General features: G+C 48.4%; 1 protein-coding gene across 1 annotated transcript in view; it reads right to left on the bottom strand.

Annotated features, from left to right (window-relative positions):
- Positions 1 to 20,262, bottom strand: part of LOC144151827 (sodium-coupled monocarboxylate transporter 2-like) — a 64,911-nt gene that overhangs the window by 19,693 nt on the left and 24,956 nt on the right. The window contains exons 5-7 of the mRNA XM_077682972.1: positions 13,790 to 13,857; positions 2,826 to 2,983; positions 1,567 to 1,707 (exon numbers count right to left, since the gene is read on the bottom strand). Of these exons, the coding sequence (XP_077539098.1) occupies positions 1,567 to 1,707; positions 2,826 to 2,983; positions 13,790 to 13,857 (367 nt within the window). The remainder of the gene's footprint in view (positions 1 to 1,566; positions 1,708 to 2,825; positions 2,984 to 13,789; positions 13,858 to 20,262) is intronic.

Genomic DNA, 20,262 nt, shown 5'->3' with positions numbered 1-20,262 from the left:
GAGCAAATAGACCGCTCTGTTGTTGAACCACTGTTTAAAAGCACGCTCCTTGCCGGTAGCAGCCAGGCCAATTAGGTTCAATACTTAAATCAACAACTCCGATATCGCGAACAGGTTGCACACACCATTTTAACGACAACTGTAGGATATTCGATTGAAAATCACAGTGCCGTTATTTTCCAGAATAGTGCAGTGTCACAACTGAGCCGTTCCTCGAAATACAGAAATGTTTGTGGCAGGCCGGCGAGTTTTATTTTCCAGAAACCGCAAGGGGAAACAGTTGATATACCCATTGCTTCCAGGAGATATCAATATTTTCCCGCTGCCGTTCAGACAACGTGGCCACACCGCTTTGATGTAAAAATGGGTGACGTGTCCATTTTAGTGCGTTACCAATTCGGTATGATGTCTTCGCTTGTATGTGGAACAATGCAAACTCCAGCGGCCAATCGTAAACATTGAAAAAACATTCTTTTTGTCTCCAGAGACAAACGTTCGATAGAAAAGCTGCTTTCATAATCTCCCGACACTTAACTAGATTTCGACACTAAATGATACTGCTTAAAAGCAACTACGACTGTGCTGCACTTCTTCTGTTTGGACGATCAACGACTGTATGCAAAGAATTTGAACAAGTATTGCGCTTACTACTGCCAGTATCACTCAATTCCTTGCTATTCTTTGCTCCGTCCTCAGCATCGGCTGCGGAAATACCATTAGGGTATTGTTTTAGAATATCCTTACTCGGGGGATCTAACTGCGCGCTGAAAATATTGCCCATGCCACTTTGTCAGGGGGGGGGGGTGGACCCGGAGGCTGTACAAAAACCAAAAGAAAGAAGCTGGCGCAGGCCTTTAATTCGGGTAGCCTAACACACATCTTCAAGAAGTGTGTGAAGGTATACTGCGTAACACCAAAGATGGAAGAAAATTACACCGCATACTAATTTCCAGATAAAGGAAAAGCTGGCATGAACAACTTCGTCCGCACTAGTTTTACTTGGATGAAGTGTTATGTACACACTCGAGTCACTGACGACGGGGACGTCAATGTAGAGGTCTGCAAACCAGGCAAGAAGCGGCTGATTGAAATGGTATCCAATTGCTGCAGATAGGCGAAAAGAATGCCCCAAACTCAGCGGCAAGCTACAATTTAGAAATAACATGCGGGATCCTAATAATTACACGGGAGGTGTCTTCACAGGCAACCAAAATGGGATATTGAGAACATCGCACGCACTTATTTTACCTGAGCAAAATGTAATAGACATACATCGGTGATACACGTCAGTGACTCTAATGTGCACATTTTCTTACCAGACAAGAGATGGTCCTTCCAGGTTAGCTTGGAAGCGTTTTGTCTAAAAGATGACCGAATTACTAACGAGGAGCGTGGAAGCCTTAATATTTTTTATACCAATATCCCGCATTTGTATATTTCACTAGTGGGTGTGAGGAGCACGGGCTCTTCTGCGCATACATCACTCTGCATGCCTTCAACTATGAGGAGAAGTAGTTCATCGAGTTCATGTTCCCAGCAATAGCGTAAAAGCTGAAAGCGTCATACCATTTCGCTTCTTTGATTGTTCGGCACGCCAGCTGCCTTTGAACAACGACTTGGTCGAAGCATAGTCGGCACAATGTTGAGGCGGATGCTCCAAAGGTATAGGACCACACATTTTCATCGCTGGTTAAGTCCAGGCGGAAGCTGTTGAAGGAAATAATGTATGAAAAAATTTACGGCCACAGAGAGTAACAGGGTACAGTTTTCTCATAAATTAGTTTATTTGATGGCCGTGTGTTTGGTGCCATTTGCGTAAAACCCACAGGGGACGTCATTGTTGTGTGTCTGAAGCCGTGGCGGGAATGGACAGGAAGTTAGGGCGGTTAGGACGCTGCAAGGGGTGGTGGCTTAGTTGTGGGAGAGGAAGATATTGGGGTGTTGGAGTGTGCTACTGGTAAATTCACTTTTTACACCTACATTTACCGCGTAACTAAAATCACGCCGCCGGTGAAGACCCAACCACGGGGAACAGTAATAATTGTCACCAAATCTTGATGATCGTTTTGTGCTAAGGAGTAAGTATGAATAACATAAAATGCAGGCACATTTGGAGCATGACGAAAAAAAAGCAGGTAACATCTTCTATTTATAATAACGAATCGGGAGAGGGGGTACTCACAAGTGGAAATGTAACAAGTCGTTGCGACCACAATGCTTTAAAACGAAAGCATTAAAACGTTAGCATTAAAGCATTAAAGCTTTAAAGCTTTAAAGCATTAAAGCTTTAAAACGAAACGAAAACAAAAGCCTTTCAGAATAGGGAAATTGAAGGTTCGAATTGGGCAAATTAAGCCACATTCAGAGATGCTGATGATGTAAAATAAACAGAAAACGACAGCAACATACCACTGGATACATCGAGGAACATAGGGAATCTGCGGAATTTTGTTTTCGCTTCTGTCAGAAGAACCGTACCGCGACTGGGGTCGAATCTATAACTATGTGCTCAGCTTCATAGCGTCGTAGCCACTGAGCTACCGCCCCTCCCGCGCGTGAGTGACTGAACATTAAAGGGGTGCAAGTTGGCCCCAAAGGTAGACGTCCGAAGTGTACCTTCGGCGCGAACTTACATCTAACGCTTTCATGAATGTATCTGAAGTCTTGAGCATCACGTTTTTATTGTGACTGCTTCCTATCTCAGGTTGAGTATTTCGGTTTTGGAGCCATTAAAAGAACTGGACTGTCGAAGAGAAGAATGAGAAGCGTTCCTAATTGTGCTCAAGTAGTAGGTAGCGTGAGGCTGAAAGGCTTGATACACTTACTCAGCAATATATTGCGTGAGGTTGAAGTCAGTGAGTGGCTTTATGATGGAGTTTTCAGATAGTGAGTCGACCAGAATTTTTGCAAGGAGTGCTGCTGGTGCGACTAAAATGATAAGCAGCTGCAAGCAGTCCATCCAGACGACACCTCTCAGCCCTCCCTGAAAAATAAAAATGGCACACCTGATGGCATTTTTCATATGACCAGTTGAAATACGGAAACAATACACGGGATAGGCCTGCCTCAGTTTAAGCCCATTGTTTCAAAACCACACACTCACCCTTATTTCAGTATTGCGGGAACTGACGCTTTCCAAAACGATAAAACCTTGGCAATTCAAAAGCGAGAATAAAAAATAGCGGTGGTGGTGGTCTTTACTAGATGTAACTGACCCTTTCTTAAGAAAAACATGGTTAAAAGCAAGGGTTTCTTTATGCAAACTGAGTCAACTGAAAGTCTAAATGACACCCTCCTAAAGAGCGAAATCAAAACTGCCCAACGCCGACGCCAAAGTCCAATTCAACTCAGTCAAACTTCAAAGCAAACATCTGCGCAACGAACCCGACGAAAATAATGAACGCCCCGAATGCGATGACAGCGAAATCGAATAGACACCGGTTTCACAACGCGAGGGACCCAGGTTCCATTGCGGCAACGGGAAGCTTTTAAAGTAAAGCTACTACTTTCGCACACCGGTTTCGCGAAGGGTACGCAAGTTAACCTTTTGACGGGAGACACACCCCCGGCGACGCACGCCTCGATGCGCATCGCGTGATTCGCGCGGCCGCTTTCGGCGCTGCGCACAAGACCTCATTTTCAGACGTTCTGCTCACATGAGTGGCGGCCGCCGCCGCGGTAGCGTCGATCAGCTGATCGGCAGCCGACCACCCCCGCAGCCTCCCATGAATGCGTCGCTCGGTTGTCTCGGGCTACGTGACTCGTCTCGCGCCCGGCGAAGAGGAACGGCTCGTTCGCCGGGCCTCCTCCTGTGAGCGTTGCACGGGACCGAACGGCTTTGAGCCGTGTTCGGCAATACAGCTACATCAAAGTTTAGCCATGCGAAACCAAGACTCAACCAGACTACGCCAAGCTTTTGCTTTGCATATCCAGAGTTAGCAGAGCTAAGCCGCAGCCATTTTTTGTTTCCTCATGCGCATGCTCCCACACCTGCTCGGCGGCTCTTTGCTTCCCTGCTACTCTCCCTCAAACTCTTAGCTTAGCGTTTACCTCCTCGCCCCTTTGCTGCACCGAGCTTCGAGCCACGGCTTTATTTCAGAGAATAGACGGCTTTATTTCGCAGAAAAAAACAACTTTATTGTGTGCCTCACGAAATTATGCAGTTAATTTTATGTTAAGAATGGCAGACTCACGAACCCATATTAATTTTACTTGAGTGTACTGAGCTGCAATTGCAATGCTTAACGGCTCAAGCAACGGAAAATGAAACAATTGGCAGATACGCCTTGCTAATACCAATGACGTGAACTATGGCAGTGGAAAAATAAAAACAGAAATGACGACTCCCAAACGCTAAGACTTCCTTATGCCAAATCCATGTGGTTAAAGAGGACTATGCTTGGCGCCACACTCAGGAGAAAGAAGCTAAGCAGGGGTTAGTCATTACCGGCGCAGCCGATAAAGTGAACCCACAGAAAGCACAAACCGTCCCAGGTCGCTATCTTCGTAGGTTGAATGAGGCCAAAAAGTGATGTGAAATTGGTGCTGCTAACAATTTTGAACTTTGGACCCACCTTTGCAAAACCGCGCTCATCACACTCAGGCGACGTTTGGGAAATGGATACCTTGGGGTACATTTTTTGTATCCTTTAAGAGGGTTGAGTCGGCGAGAGAGCGTCACTCTATTTATGGTGTCCCCTCCCACTATATGGGCACTATTTGTACCACAAAGATGCAATTTGCCGTTTTATTTCAATTATTTCATTATTTATTATGATAGCATGCTGCCATGTTATCCTAAGGCTATCCTCTAGAGTTTTTTTCCTCGTCGTCTTTCTACATTCGATGTTTAAGATACGCCAGGCTTGGCGAAATTCGTCACACAGTGTGACCAAATTGGGCTTATTTCATTTATAGATTTAGCAAGCAGAAATGAACAAGCTCCAATGGTCTAACACTGATTACTGCGGCTGATATGTCACTACGGGACTGCAGCAGTAACAATTTTTTACGTGGCTGTCCGTTAAACGCCGGAGTTGATGCCGAGGGTATAGATGCTGGTGAGATATTATAAGTAATACTTTTCACGATAGAAAACTTAGGCTGTAGGGCATTCAGCTGCATGTGCTCATAAATACTTTAACACGGCCGCCCATTAAAGTGCACATAAATATAAGAATGGCTGGTTTCATGTGGCAGTGCATTCTCCGAGCTTTCGCAGATATCCGAAAACACCCGGCAGAGATGAAGAATACACGCCATTTTCATTTGGTAGATTCGAACGCTGAACCACAAGGATGCGTTTGATACATATGATTTCAGCTTTCTAAAGCTTGCGATGCATGAAGAAGGGAGAAATAAAAGTACACGGGGCAGGCATGACGAGTTTGTAACGGGGTTAATGGGGTTGTATATTGTTCGGGACTCGTTCGGGACTCGTTCGGGACTGTATATTGCCAGTGGAACCTTCTCGCTCAGCCTAACCGTATGTAGAGGCTCTCTGTGGCAGTGCGCTCTCTTCGGTGACTGGACGGATAAACGTGGCCTTGACAACGAGTTGGCTACATCCTTAACCGCAGGGTTGTGAGAACGATTGGGTAAGCTCACGTTTTCTTTTTAAACTGGGAAACAGCGCTTTAAACGAGGACAGCGAAGAAGGAGACACAGACACTAGCGCTGACTATCAACTGAGCAATATTTTATTGCTTGCGGAAATATAAAGGAAGAATACAATGACGTCACATGCGTGAAAAAGAAAAAGAAAAAGAAAACACAAACAAACTACAGGCGCATCTGCTATGCCAAGATAACTCGAAATTACGTGTTCAAGTACACAAGTTCCTTCTGATACAGAGCTACGGAAGGGGTGCTCACGCATTCTTCGCCACGCTGGGCGATCTGCCACGCCTCGTAGATTTCGCGTGCGCGTGTGTCGGGAACCTCTTGAGTATCTTAGTTTCTTCCAAACGCGGGGAGCACTTACAGGCTTTGCAGGCCTTGCATTGCGTTGCCAAGTTGCTTCCTGTGCCGGTTTTAAGGGAGTACGCATGCTCCTTTAGGCGCTCGTTTAGGCAACGCCCGGTCTGCCCCACATACACACGACCACATGCTAGGGGCACCTCGTACACGACGCTGTCGCGGCAAGCCACGAAGCGCTTCGCGTGCTTTGTCATGCATCGCACATTTTTGCGCCCTGGCGAGTTCACCTTAGCACACAAACTTCCAAGATTTCTCGGGGCCGAGAACACTGTCCGCACACCTGCTTTTTCAGCGACCTTTTTGATCCGGTGGGATACCTTGTGGATGTACGGTATGACGCTTAGGGGCTTTTTTCGCTTGTCTTCTTGGGTCTCGTGGGTCGAGCGGATGCTGGGTCGAGCGGATACTGCTCGATGCTGTCACTGATGCCATAGATAATTTCGGCAATGTGAAGTTCCAGACTGAGTGCGGCATCAGCGTGGACAAGTTCCTGGACGCCTTGGTGTTTTACCTGGACTCCACGTTCGTGGACTACAATGATCAACTGTACCTGCAAAAGACCGGCGTTTGCATTGGCTCCTCCTTGGCACCGGTCCTCAGTGATCTGCTCCTCGCCGCGTTTGACAGGACACTTCAGGCATCTCTACGTGACTTGGGTGTGGTGCAAGTCTTCCGCTACGTGGACGATTTCCCTGTCCTTTTTGAGGCTGCGCCAAATACTACGTCCGAGCGCGTGGATGATCTGTTTAGTGTGTTTGTGTCCGCCCTCAAACCCCTGGAGCTCACCAAGGAGGTTCCCGAAGAAGGCTCTATGCGTTTTCTTGACCTGATACTGTCTTGCCAATTTCGTCACATATGCTGGAGGTACGCCCCTAGAAGCAAAAAAGGGGTGCTGCCATATTCCTCGGCCCATTCCAAGCTTACGAAGCGTGGAATAGCCCACTCCGCACTGTTGAACGCATTGGTTCGGTCGTGTCATCATGGAATGGAGTGCAGCCTGGACACGCAAGTGGAGCGGTTGAGGTCGGCAGGCTACCCACAGGCCTTGGTCCTTGGAATTGCGGAAGCGCTCCTGAAGAAAGTCCGCTCGACCCACGAGACCCAAGAAGACAAGCGAAAAAAGCCCCTAAGCGTCATACCGTACATCAACAAGGTATCCCACCGGATCAAAAAGGTCGCTGAAAAAGCAGGTGTGCGGACAGTGTTCTCGGCCCCGAGAAAACTTGGAAGTTTGTGTGCTAAGGTGAACTCGCCAGGGCGCAAAAATGTGCGATGCATGACAAAGCACGCGAAGCGCTTCGTGGCTTGCCGCGACAGCGTCGTGTACGAGGTGCCCCTAGCATGTGGTCGTGTGTATGTGGGGCAGACCGGGCGTTGCCTAAACGAGCGCCTAAAGGAGCATGCGTACTCCCTTAAAACCGGCACAGGAAGCAACTTGGCAACGCAATGCAAGGCCTGCAAAGCCTGTAAGTGCTCCCCGCGTTTGGAAGAAACTAAGATACTCAAGAGGTTCCGCGACACACGCGCACGCGAAATCTACGAGGCGTGGCAGATCGCCCAGCGTGGCGAAGAATGCGTGAGCACCCCTTCCGTAGCTCTGTATCAGAAGGAACTTGTGTACTTGAACACGTAATTTCGAGTTATCTTGGCATAGCAGATGCGCCTGTAGTTTGTTTGTGTTTTCTTTTTCTTTTTCTTTTTCTTTTTCACGCATGTGACGTCATTGTATTCTTCCTTTATATTTCCGCAAGCAATAAAATATTGCTCAGTTGATAGTCAGCGCTAGTGTCTGTGTCTCCTTCTTCGCTGTCCTCGTTTAAAGCGCTGTTTCCCAGTTTAAATATGAACCAACTAGCCCAAACCCAAACTTTAGTTAGATTACGTTTTCTTTGTTGTGCAAGGCGTCTGACGCGCTTCGGCCTAATAAAAAAATTACACCATCTTCCCACGTGGGAACTCTGAGGGGATGCAAAGCCGTGCAATCTGGATCAGCTACTCGCCGCTGGTGTTTCAATGCGGCTTCTCGTTCTCGAAGCGAGCAATTCGCTGCTCGACGCTGGCGTTTACGTTCAGCGTCCCGAGCTCTTATCTGTGCAGCCTTGTCTTCGGAGGTGCTCGTGGTTCTGACAGTGTGCTGGCTGGCGCTAGTTGAAGGTGTGCCAGCCAGTTCGCTGACGGAATCGTTGGTGTCCATTTCCAGTCATTGGACGGCGCAGTACCGAAGAAGCAACTGAGCGGAGCGTGGACCGGGTTTATTTGCAGAGCAGAGGGAGTGGAGAGGAGGAGCAGCGCGCATGCGTGTGATTGAGCAGCTGGTGTGGAGAAGGGAGAGGAGGAGCAGCGCGCGTAGCGCACAGGTGGTGTGGAGGGGAGCAGCAGCGCGCGCTAACGCACAGGTGGTGTGGAGAGGAGGAGAGGAGAGAGTGGTGTTATCACAGGTGGTGCAGAGAGGAGGAGAGCTGCGGACGCTGGACACCGGACCACGGAGGGTCGACTAAGAGATGATTTGCATCTAAAAACAAAATAATGGAGCCGAATTCGTCCTCCGAAAGTGGATGTCCGGCGCAGCTGTTGTCAACCGCTACGCATGGTGATTGCATTGGGTATGGAATGTTCATCGTTGTCTCGGCGGGCCTGTGGCTACACTCGGCTTCTCTGGCGCCAAATGCTGGGTTTTGACGCATGCGATCGGCGCCTTGGGCAAAAACTGCCTAGCCTGACGCAGGAGCTAGCTTTCGAATGACGTCAACTCCTCTACCCTATCAAGAGCAGCTGCAAACCTAATCTTCACCAGAACGCAAGGGGAGCGGGCATTTGTATTGTTCACCCGGGCCTTATCATTTATCATCCGGTTTTGGTGCTTGTTTTGTGATTTTTTGGTAACAGGAAAATTGAGCTCTATGCTGCACTCCTGATTAGCCTGACGCATTGGCTCAGCGTCTTGCCTGTGTTTTTTGTTTACGGCTCGAAGTTTCGCGACATACGAGAAACTAACAGCTTGGCTGTAAAAAAACGCGTATACTACACAAAGGAATTTAGGCTAGCGAGGAAAATTGATGCACCAGTCTGTATGATGGGAATTTTCACCTTCTCCGCGCTGCCTATCTTGACAACCTAACCTAATGAAAGGGCTACCAGTGGTCCCTGTTTACGCCGGCAGCTAGACGGCAATTTTTGTTAACCTATATGGAAAAAAGAGGCGCTGCTGCCAACATACACATAGGCGGAATTGTGCTAAAATAATGTTCATCAAGAAAGGCACTCGATAACTCAGTTCGCTAGGATAGTTTGTTGTGCATTGTTGTATGATTTTCGTCGGCTCACGAGACAACATAGGTGTATGCTGACAACGCATTTCACCAGCGAAAAAGGTGGAGGACAAAGACATAACACAGAGGAAGTTCGCTAGACTTCAATTAAGGTTTTAACACGAAAGTGTTTTATTCTGGGGTACACAAACCTCGCCGACGTCACAACCGTCACGGAAATGACATCACCAGAAAATGTTCAATTGACGCGGCGGGGCCAGGATTCGAGCCCACGATCACCCTAACCGCTACTGGAGGTTAGAATTCTCTGCCAGCTGGGCCATGAAGTGAAGCTCGGATATCTGTACGAACGCGCCTGATGTCCTTTCCTCAAACCTTCTTCATTGAGATGGTGCTGCCGTCTAGGAGAGGTGAAGCGAAGCAGTGCGTCATGACGCTCATGAGCGCCGATAGTTAGCGCCTCGACAGGGCACTGTATTGCAGCGTAAGGTGCTGTGCTTATCTGTTCACCACCTATGCTGCGGGGACGATGGCCCCGTGCGCGGTGGAGGAATAACTTATTCCAACACCGTTGAATAATCCACCATGGCCCCCTGTAGGAAAAGTGATTCACTAAGACAGGAAGGCAACGACGCCGACTGGCGAGTATCGTTCTCCTGACTGCTTTGGTGCGACAAGATACACACCAGCGGCAAGCGGGGCACGTTCACGCATTCACAATTAAAATAAACTACGAACGCTGCCTGTCGCGTTCCACAAGCTAAGCTTGTCGCAACGCAAGCGTCTGCCATACACGCCACGGAGAACGACCGAAGTGGTCGGACGTTTGCCGAAGCGACAAGCCAGCAGGACGTCCCTAACAAGACTGATGCCGACCCGCAAATCATGCTCCTTTAGCTGTAGCAGACCGGGACTTCACCAAACAATTCGCGTACAACCCGTTCTGTTTCGTTCGCACGGTTCGCGAACGCCTGGGGTTTCAGTCTGATTTGCGCAATTCTCTGGCGCCTGTAATACAGTTGATGCATCTAGCGGTGCCATACCGACGAAATATAAATAGTGATTTGCAAGTTCATGTCGATGCGAAATAAACATCCAACGGCTCCTGTGAAGGCACATATAACTTTCATGTTTTACCGATTCCTTCGAAACCACATTTTTTTTTATCCGCCATGGTGGCTCGTTGGAGAAGGCGTCGTGCTGGGGAGCACAAGGACGCGGGTTACATTCTGTGCTTCGCCGGTCGCTTTTCTGATGCAGGGAAAAGCGAAAACGCCCATGTGCTCGATATTTCGGTGCGCGGTAAAGATCCCCAGCTGGTCAAAATTAACCCGGAGCCCTCCAATACTGCACGCGTCATCGCCTTGGTAGCGTCGGTGCGTTAAGCCTCATAATCAAGCGAGCCATCTAAACTTTACTCATAACACGCGAAACATAGACTGGTGACACAAACAAGGTTGTTTCTTCAAAGCTATGCAGAACCCAAAACACGCCAAGATAGGTATTCCGCATGCACGCGTGTAAGATGCAGAATTCTTTTACTGCTAAAGTAATCGAAGGCACGCTTACACTCTCATCTTTCGTGTAGGTACGATAGGCCGCGAAAATTTCGCCACAGGTTTGGCGTGTTCAGAACCTAACAGACGTGTGGCATCATACACTGCGTCGCCCCCACAACTCTTCCAGTTGTCGGCGCAGTGGCCGGCAAAGGTAAGCGACGTCATCGCGTCTCGGTAATCCACAACACTATCATTAGTATACCTCTCCATCGGTCTAACATAGCATTTGCCACAGGACAGTGTGATTTAATGGAAATGGGATCACCTGAGAAATGTATTGAAGTAATAACAAACTTGCCCAACCTGCTGCCTTTACTGTGCGTTAACATCATCGAAAAGCTGCAGGTGAACATGACAATCGTTAGTGGATTTACGACAAGATATATGAACATTCACATTTGGGTTGCCATCGTTTCTTTAGTACTACCGCCCGTTTTTAACGGTAATTTGCAAGTAACAAGTACTGTTGAGGTGGCGTTGAATTTCTCGCGACGCAATACCGTTGTAGTATGATTAAAACGTCTACACAATTACTTTCAATAGAGAAGGGCAACCAAACAACCAAAGGCTGAACATAAAAGGAAAAGAAATAAGACAAACAATTGTGGCTGATTCCTCTGTCATACGAATTGATTGATTAATTGATTGTAGGGTTTAACGCGCCGACGCAACGCAGGCGATGAGGCGCGCCGTAGTGGAGGGCTCCGGATTCATTTTGACCGCCCGGGGATCTTTAACGTGCGCCGAAATCTCGTACACACGGGCGTTTTTGCTTTTCGCCTCCATCAGAACTGTCATACGAATTGGTAAAATACAAAAGTTACATGTGCTGTGAAATGTGCAGCTTATCATGATTTCTGGGTCGGGGGCTGTCTTGTGGGTGTGCTTGGTGAGTGATGTCCTGATGGCGGGTCTCTTCAGCAAAGGTGTACTGGCGTCATTTCTGTGACGGATATGACACCAGTGAAACCTCAGTGTATTCCGGCAAAAACACTTTCGTGTGAAAATATAAAACCAAAAAATGAACAACCCTAAAGATAACGTACTGATGATGATGATGATTGCTATTGTTTCCTTTTTGTAGCGAGGTGATGACATGTCATCTTACCAAAAAGATCTTATTTCTGTTTTATACTCTTGGTTTATTACTAGCGCTTCCTAGGGCAGGCAAAAAAGCTTCATCATCATCATCATAATCATCACCAGCCTATCTACGCCCACTGCAGGGCAAAGACATCTCCCATAAATTTCCAATTACCCCGGTCCTGTACTAACTGCGACCAATTTATCCCCGCAAACGCCTTGATCTCATCTACCCATCTAAGTTTCTGCCGCCCCCTTCAACGCTTGCCTTCTCTAGGGATCCACTTTTTTACCCTTAATGACCAAACAAAAAGCTTATTACGCACAAAAAAAAAAACTTTTTTTCTGTTACATGTGGTAACTGTCTTAGGCAATATTCCCCTGTCTACTTTTCGTCCACGAGCATTCTAATCTTCTTTTCGTCGCCTCGACAGCCATGAAGTTAACTTCCTCTGTGCTATCCTTAAACCCTAGAGCTTCTGAAAGACGAATATTTCCCTCATGTCGATTTGGATGGATATCCTCAAATTCTAAATCTGTGTCGCATAGTTTCTGCTTCTTTTCCGCAGACCACGCATGCCCCATGATTTTGTGAATACTTGCGTACAAAGCTCTTAGTTCGTAAGCAAACTGCTCTAGCCTCAAGCAGCAAAGCACTGCCCTGAGAATTATCCCAGAACATTTCCTTTCTGACGTTTAATTTCTCAGCCCTGTACATCTCTAACGAAGTTTTACCTTTTATTTTTCTGTCCATTTGTTTGTTTCAATCTGCCGTGCCTCTTTTTTGGTCACCTTGGCTGTTTTGGATTCTCCACTGTTCGTTCCATATTTCATCGTTAGCCTTCTAGCCTTCCATAACCACTGCGTGTCCACGCTTTTCAAGTATAAGTACCTAGAAACCTTAGCTGCCCACCTTCGTTGGTCCATTGCTCTCAAGCTCATCTAAAACATATTTTACTCTTTGCTTCTCGAGCTTCAAACGACGCCCAGCCCATATCTCCCTGCACTGCTTCGTTAGTTGTTTTTCCATGCGCGCCTAAGGCCAAACGGCCTCCCGTTCTCTGGTTGAGTGATTGATTGTAGGGTTTAACGCGCCGACGCAACGCGGGCGATGAGGCGCGCCGTAGTGGAAGGCTCCGGATTAATTTTGACCACCTGGGGATTTTCATCGTGCGGCGAAATCTCGTACACACGGGCGTTTTTGCTTTTCGCCTCCATCAGAAAAGCGACCGCCGCGGCCTGGAATCGAACCCGCGACCTCGTGCTCAGCAGCGAAACGCCTTAGCCACTGAGCCACCGCGGCGGGTTCCCGTTCTCTGGTTCACTTCAAGGTCTGTTAGAACGTCTGATTTTAAGCAGAGTACAGCATTCGCAAATGCGAGACCCAGAACCACTACTCCTTTCTACATTACTATCACTACTTCATATTTGCTATGCCCCCAGAGAGCTCTATGCCTTATTATAGTTGCGTTTCGCTTCCCCTTACCCTTAAGTTGGCTTCTCGTGAGTTCTTAAGTAGTTGCCCCCTTCGTTTATCCACACGCCCAAACATTTATATTCTTTCACTCTGGGTAATTCGCCTTGCTGGGTAGACACTGCCTCATTGTCTATCAGTGTCAGTCTCAGTGTCTCTTTGGACCTAAAGTTTGCTTCTCCGCAAGAAGACCCTATGTGCAGGGGTGCATCCTTTACAGGCCGCTTGCTTCGTTGTACTGGCGTGACTTTCGTGCCGGATATGGCGTCAGTCATATGTTTGCGTATCCCTGAATAAAACGCCTTCGTGTTAAAAGTACCAATTAGCAGAGAAAATTGCAGAAACCATAAACAGCTCGATAAAAGAAGTAGCACTTATGTGTATCTTCACGAGGATCAGAAGACATGAAAGTCCAACACACTTACCAATGCTGTGTAGAAGGTTCCACCTAGTCCGATGCATACGTTGCACCAAAGAAGAGGTGCTTTAAACACTGCAGGTGTGCGACAAGAACACAGCATATTAGTTGTACAAATTAATTACCAAAGCATTAAAATCGAGTATACTAAAAAACTCATTGTAGCCCCAAATTGTGCTGACGCGCTTAAAATCGAAACCGGAGGACACTTAGCAAAATTTGTTTTGCTGTTCATTTTATTTACGTCTGTTTCTTCGCTTTCGTTTCGTCTTCTTTAAGCGCGAAATAATTGAGCAAACATATCGAAAACACACGCAAAAGCTTCCACTGGGTCTCTGTGCTGCTGCATTCTGGTTACGTTGCTGTCTTTGCTTTGATTTACTTTCCTTCTATTCTTGCACGAAATACTTCGACATGATAAATCGTAAAACACACCACAACTTCTCCAGTATCAAAGTTCTGCGCGGCCTGCTGTGCCCCTGTTCTATTCAAGGGCTGTCGCGTTCCTGTGTGACGCGGCTTGCACTGTTTTAACCTTAGTTGCACGACTGTCAATCTGCGAAGGGAGGGCGGTCTATAAAGAAAAAAATAGGTGGTAGCACAGTGGTATTGATCTTGGCTCGTACTCTGTATCCCAACATCATTCTCAGTAAAAACACAATGTGTTTTTTGTTATTTGTCTTTACAGCGGCGTATGTTTCATGCGTCGGACAGCAACAACGATAGAAGTTTTTTTCCAGAATCACTTGCTTAACCTACACTGAAGTGTTTTTTAGGCATTGTGGGATAACATGCCAAGATTGCAGTCTGGAGTACCTATGCTATGAAAACCGGCAAAATCAACTGATAAGAGCTATCCTCCGCTCTGCATCTTCCTTGCCGTTATCAAATGACGTTTCGTCTGACGCTTACTCGAGATGGCTCAGCTTGACTGCTCTAACGCGCGGCTAGCCGATTATACGGCAGAGTCAGTAGGCCTGCCGTCGGCCGGCTGTCGGCCGTCCAGCGGCTGACCGTCGTAGTTCATTCGCTCACTTGAAACTAAGCCAAAACCCGATTTGTGCTTGGAATAGTGTGCTTTTGGTTTGTTAGTTTGTAGACTGTATCAAGCGTGGTAAAGTCTATGGAGTCAATGTAGATCCACACTATCTCCCATGGTACGTTTCGCAGACTGGTGCGGTAGTAGAATATCTAAGGCACATAAATGCGGGAGAAGTGTCAGCGACGTTATTATAGGTAGAATTAAAAAAAACCGGGCTGTCTCGCCTAACGTGAAACCTGACAAGGGGCGAATCATTCAGTGCATAGGTGTATTAAAAAATTGTAAGTCTCCCTCTTGCAACACGGCGCTCGCCGATATACGCGCAATGAGCAAGAATATATAGGAGGCGAAACGGCCCATCGCGATAAGCGCGGGCGAATGACCCATTAATGTCACAACGAAAACCAAAGCGGACGGCAAAGCTTCGTCCCTGTGACGATGAAGCAGAAGGTAGCGGCACCTGATGGACGAAATGATAGCAGCCGCACTTCTTTCCGTGGCTGTGCAGTTCAATGCCGAAAGCGGCAACCCTGCAGTTTCTTCACCCGCATCAGATGCCGCTAGCTTAACGTATGGTGAGCGCTTGTGACATTATCTGGCCGCGTTAAGAAGCCTATTGTCCCCTCCTATATTGTCCTTGCTCCGTGTATACGCGACATCCAAACCACTAAGGCGGAGAAGTGAAAGTCGAAACGGAGAACTGCGAACACGGAGCGAAATAGAATCCAGTAAGCAAAAGCGAACGAAAAACAAGTGTCCCGGTGTGTTATTTTAGTACGCTTTGCACTCTAGCGAGAGGCGTGGGAAACTTGTGTCTCGATGATTCAATACCGTGACCACATAAGAATACACGGACAGCACTAGCCCATAAAGTGCTTCACCGCTAAAAAAAATCAACCCCAACTTTTGTTGTAACGCGTGAAATCAAGGTACGAGAACCAATTTTACACTGTGTGAACTAGCACAGCGGTCTGCAGCGCGACCACACAATTGCAATTGCTTTTGCTACCTAAGGAATGCAGCCACCAGAGATAAGATACAGTGTAGACCACTTATAAAAATATCCAAGTGCCAAGGAAATCCGATCGTCATAACCGATGATTGTAAATAGGGGTTGCTAAATAAAAAGAAGGAGCAGCGCTCAAAACCATTTATTTGCATGCAAGCGACGTTGTACTGCTACCTATTTGTGGAAAAGAAGCCATACTCGGTCAGCTTTGTTTGCTGCAAACGAAGCTGGCGCACATCTTTTTAAAGAGCATAATATATTGGTGCTTCACCTAGATGAGCGAAGGGTCCTTTGTGGAAACGAAGTCTCTGAGGGACTATCATGCGTTGGGCCTCCTGCGAAGGTGCTACACCAGTAGGCTGTGCAACCGCTTCGTCAGAGTTCTCACTACCACCGCTGTTCGCAGCACGTCTCTGGGCAAAGATCACCTCTTCAGTGAGGCCCTCAGGCGTTTCCAAAACTTCGGCCCTGACATCTGATCCACGGAAAAACGGAACTAGACGAAGAGGCACCCAGTCAAATTCAAAGCAGGAGGCATGGAAACGGGGCCAAAGCGGCGGCATCGGGAGGGGTGTTTGGAAGGAAAACTATGCCCGTCCTCCTCTCGCGTCCTCGTAAGCGGCGCCGTTGACTCGTTTTCTGAGGGGTGAATGGGATGCGAGGCGCATCGCGGCGCATAGTGTCGGCGTGGTTAGCGCGGAGAGGCGGCGGCATCTCGCATTTTCGGTGCTTGCTGTAACCGGATTCAATCGTTATATCCGATATCGCGGCACTGGAGATTGTAATAAGCGGTTTAATTTCTCATGGAAAGCATACAAAAGCGGACGGGTCATAGCTCTTCATCGTTATATCCGATATATTGTTATAAACGGTATCGTCATAGGTGAACTCGACTGTAGTCGCAAGAATTTTGGTCACGCTTACTGTAGAAGCCTTATTCAAGAAACAGGCATTTAGGCTGCTGAGAATGCTATAGAAATGATAATCAGGTTATACTATATGAAGTGTTTTATTTCCAAGCCCGGCAGTGTTGTGGCTATGGCCGAAGGGTCTGTAGCACCGGCTGCGGTGTTTCTATTAAGCAAGTTGGAATCGCCGCTCAAAACTATTTTAGGTGAATTTTTGTACCTATTCATGTTTGCTGTATTAAATTCATCATTTTGCGCTGAACCTTCATTGTTCCACGAACGAGTTCGCAGACTGCGTGCAGATTGATAAGAGGCCCTGGAGAGTTCCCTTTGGCATGGCATGGACATAAACACCGACTACTTGCGGGCACAGTGGCGAACCAGCTGAGTGTCGGTGTTGTGAGAACATTGCTTTTACGACACACGGACAAGCAAGGGAATCTCCACAGATCGGAGTGAAGTGTCTCGCAGTTGAGCGTCTTGGTGACGCGGAGTGTGTCGGGCCGCTTCCTACACCTCGTCTTGTGAACGTTAGGATTCTAAGTAGCGCTGGCCGGCTTATCTGACGCATTCAACAGCCGACGAAATGACAGAAGCGCGGCACACCAATTGCTAGGATATCTAGAATGCGCAACCAACAAAAACGTTGCATGTCCTGCATGTTGTTGCATCGAGCGGAAATCGAAACTTATTGGAATTTGAATCCTGGGCATCATCCATTCACATCGCAGCTGCGATACGCTTCACTCCTGCTTGTTGCGGCCGCCACAAATGTAGCATGGTATTTTTTATTCTTTCAGGATTTGTAAATTAAATACTGCCGTACTGACTCAATGAACGACTGAAAGTGTGTTTAAATTGAGCCAGCCTCTACAATGTAAACAAAACCAGAAGTTCAAAAAAAAAAAAAAACAAGTCAGCCCTCCATGTTCTCCGAGCCCGCACACGCGGCCGCCCCCGCACAACCCACCCCGGACCCACAAGTGACCATCCACGGCACGCCCAATCCCCAAGTCACCACCCTTCGGGTTCTCAGAGTTCCTTTTCACTACGACGGCTCCGGCGCCATTCTTCTTCCACAGCTCCACAAAACAATCCCCCTACTTACGCACCTCATTCGGCGCATCCGCGGCTCCACCTAAGGCCTCAAAGAATCCGACACCTGCAAACTCGTTCAAGCCCTCATCATCAGTCGCCTTACATACAGCTGCCCTTTTGTCAACCTCAAGACACAGGAAGCTAACAATCTGGACACTCTGATCCGCAAGACCTACAAAGCAGGCTTAGGCCTACCTACTTACACCTCTAACACATGCCTCCTCCAGCTTGGCCTCCTCAATCCCTCACAGAAATCTTGGACGCCCAACGCACCTCCCGCCTGCACCGACTCTCCCTCACAACGGCTGGTAGACTGGTACTTCAGGTCATCGAATGCACGGCCCCTGCCACCCCACACGCGCCCCAACGTAATCCCCTTTCCATTCGTCAATGCATCACCGTCCCTCCAGTCCCCAAGGATATGCACCCACCCCTTCTACAACCAAGGCCGCCGCAACGCCCGCGTCCAATTCCTCAAAAACGCTACGGCACGGATCCAAACACCCACTATACCGACATAGCTCAGTCTCCACCAACCACAGCACCACCATCGCAGTCCTCAACAACGAGGGCCGCCTCCCCACCGTGGCCTCCTACCGCTACATCCCCACGCTCACCGCCCAGTACCTCGTCATCGCCCACGCTGCCCTGACCCACTGCCACCAACCCTACCTGACCATAATAACCGACTCGCAGCAAGCATGCCACCTCTACCAAGCCGGCCTCGCCCCGCCAGCAGCCATTCACCTGCTTGAACGCCTCCCTGAAGAAATTGACCTCTTCATTGTCTGGAGCCCCGGCCACTCCGGCCTGGCATAGAATGAGGCGGCCCAAGCCGCAGCCCGTGCACTCATTACCCGGGCACTTCCCTCGCTTAGCCTGGACCAAATAACTCCCCCATCCCTGACCCAGAAGCCCTGACACCTCTCGACCCCACGTACAACTCCATCCTCTCCCACCACACTAACTTCCGAAGGTGATACCCGCCTCCCTCCCTCACCCTTCTCTCACCGCCCAAGAGGCCTACATCCTCCGCCGACTACATACCGAAACCTACTTAACCACATCATTCTATTCCTCATTTCCCCTTCTCTCTTTCCACCCGACTGCCCACAATGTCACATCCCTCTCTACACCTACCACCTCGTCTTCTCCTGCCTCCAACACCAACATCCCCAGCCCTACCCTCTCCCTGAACAGCCAGAGTCCGAGCTGACCAGCTCCGCACCGGAGCGCCAGGTCGCCCTGGTGCGGCGCTCACTGAATGCAGCCCGGAAAAGAGGCCTCGTGGACTTAGGAGGCTAACCACGCCCTTCTACCCCTTCCCCTTGGCTCATTAAACATTTTGCCACCCCCACCTTTCCGTGGGGAGCCATGAGGAGGATGCGAAGCATCATGGAGGTTCCGCGTAGGTTCCATTGTGTTGCCGTTATGTTGTTTCATTTATCGGAGCACGACTGGGAACGTAGTGTGAACCCCCATGTAGAGACAGAGAAATGTAGAGAAATGTAGAGACAGCGAAGAGGCCGACACCCGCGTTATCTGATCGAACATCTCCTCGTTCTCGTCTTTTTTTATTGCGTGCTCACGCTCCTACCCCGCTGCCCGCCCTCTTCATACTCTTCCATGGTTTAGCTGCAAGGCACGTGGCGCTTCCAACCACAGCTTTCCCGCAGGAAATTCAACATCCTCCTCTAAAGTTTTCAGTTCGTCGTTTCCGTTGACGTTCAGCTTCGCGTGCCTTCGTTGTATCAGTAGCTTCTTGACGTAGTTTGAATGAGTCAAGGACATAAGGCGCGTTCGTAGCACATGTTCCCGTCTCGGTTTAGAGCGCAGCGGGGCGAGCGCCACGTACCTCCCTTTGCAGCCAGAGAATCGCGGGATCAAAACCGGGCGACGCCTGACTATTTCCTTTTACAGTGGACTGCGCTGACGTCAGGCCAAACGCTGACGGTGCTGAAGAGACGCGCTTGCGCAGCAGAGTGCGGACGGCGGACAGCAACAAGGCAGGGAGGGACACAGTCCCGAACATGAGAGGCTTCGCATCTAAAAATTCACTGCGGTGTCCTTTACCTTCAAGGCTTTCATCTCTCTATAGAAGTAACACAACACAATCCGCCAGTTAGACACAGCATATTAATTTAGAAAGAAAGAAATCCCGTGATAAATAGAAATATAGACTCGGTTTAACAATTGTCTGGCTATCTTGCGATAACATTTACAAGGTTGGTATTCACCCATGGCTTTGAGTCTCTCCCAAAGTTCCAAGCAGCATCCTGCAACATTATTGTTTCTCCCTCTCCGGCGATACTTTGTTTATATCTGCCCGATTCTGCTAACTTCTTTGTCTTTGAGACGTCTGTATATTTTCTGAGCTTTGTAAAGCGACAGTTTTCTTTGTTGGACCAATGGATTCCTGTATA

The sequence above is a fragment of the Haemaphysalis longicornis genome, unplaced genomic scaffold, assembly GCF_048455015.1.
Source record: "Haemaphysalis longicornis isolate Haplotype H1 unplaced genomic scaffold, Haemaphysalis longicornis Haplotype H1 scaffold_9, whole genome shotgun sequence".
Taxonomy (NCBI): Eukaryota; Metazoa; Arthropoda; class Arachnida; order Ixodida; family Ixodidae; genus Haemaphysalis; species Haemaphysalis longicornis.
This window is presented reverse-complemented; position numbering and strand designations above follow the sequence as displayed.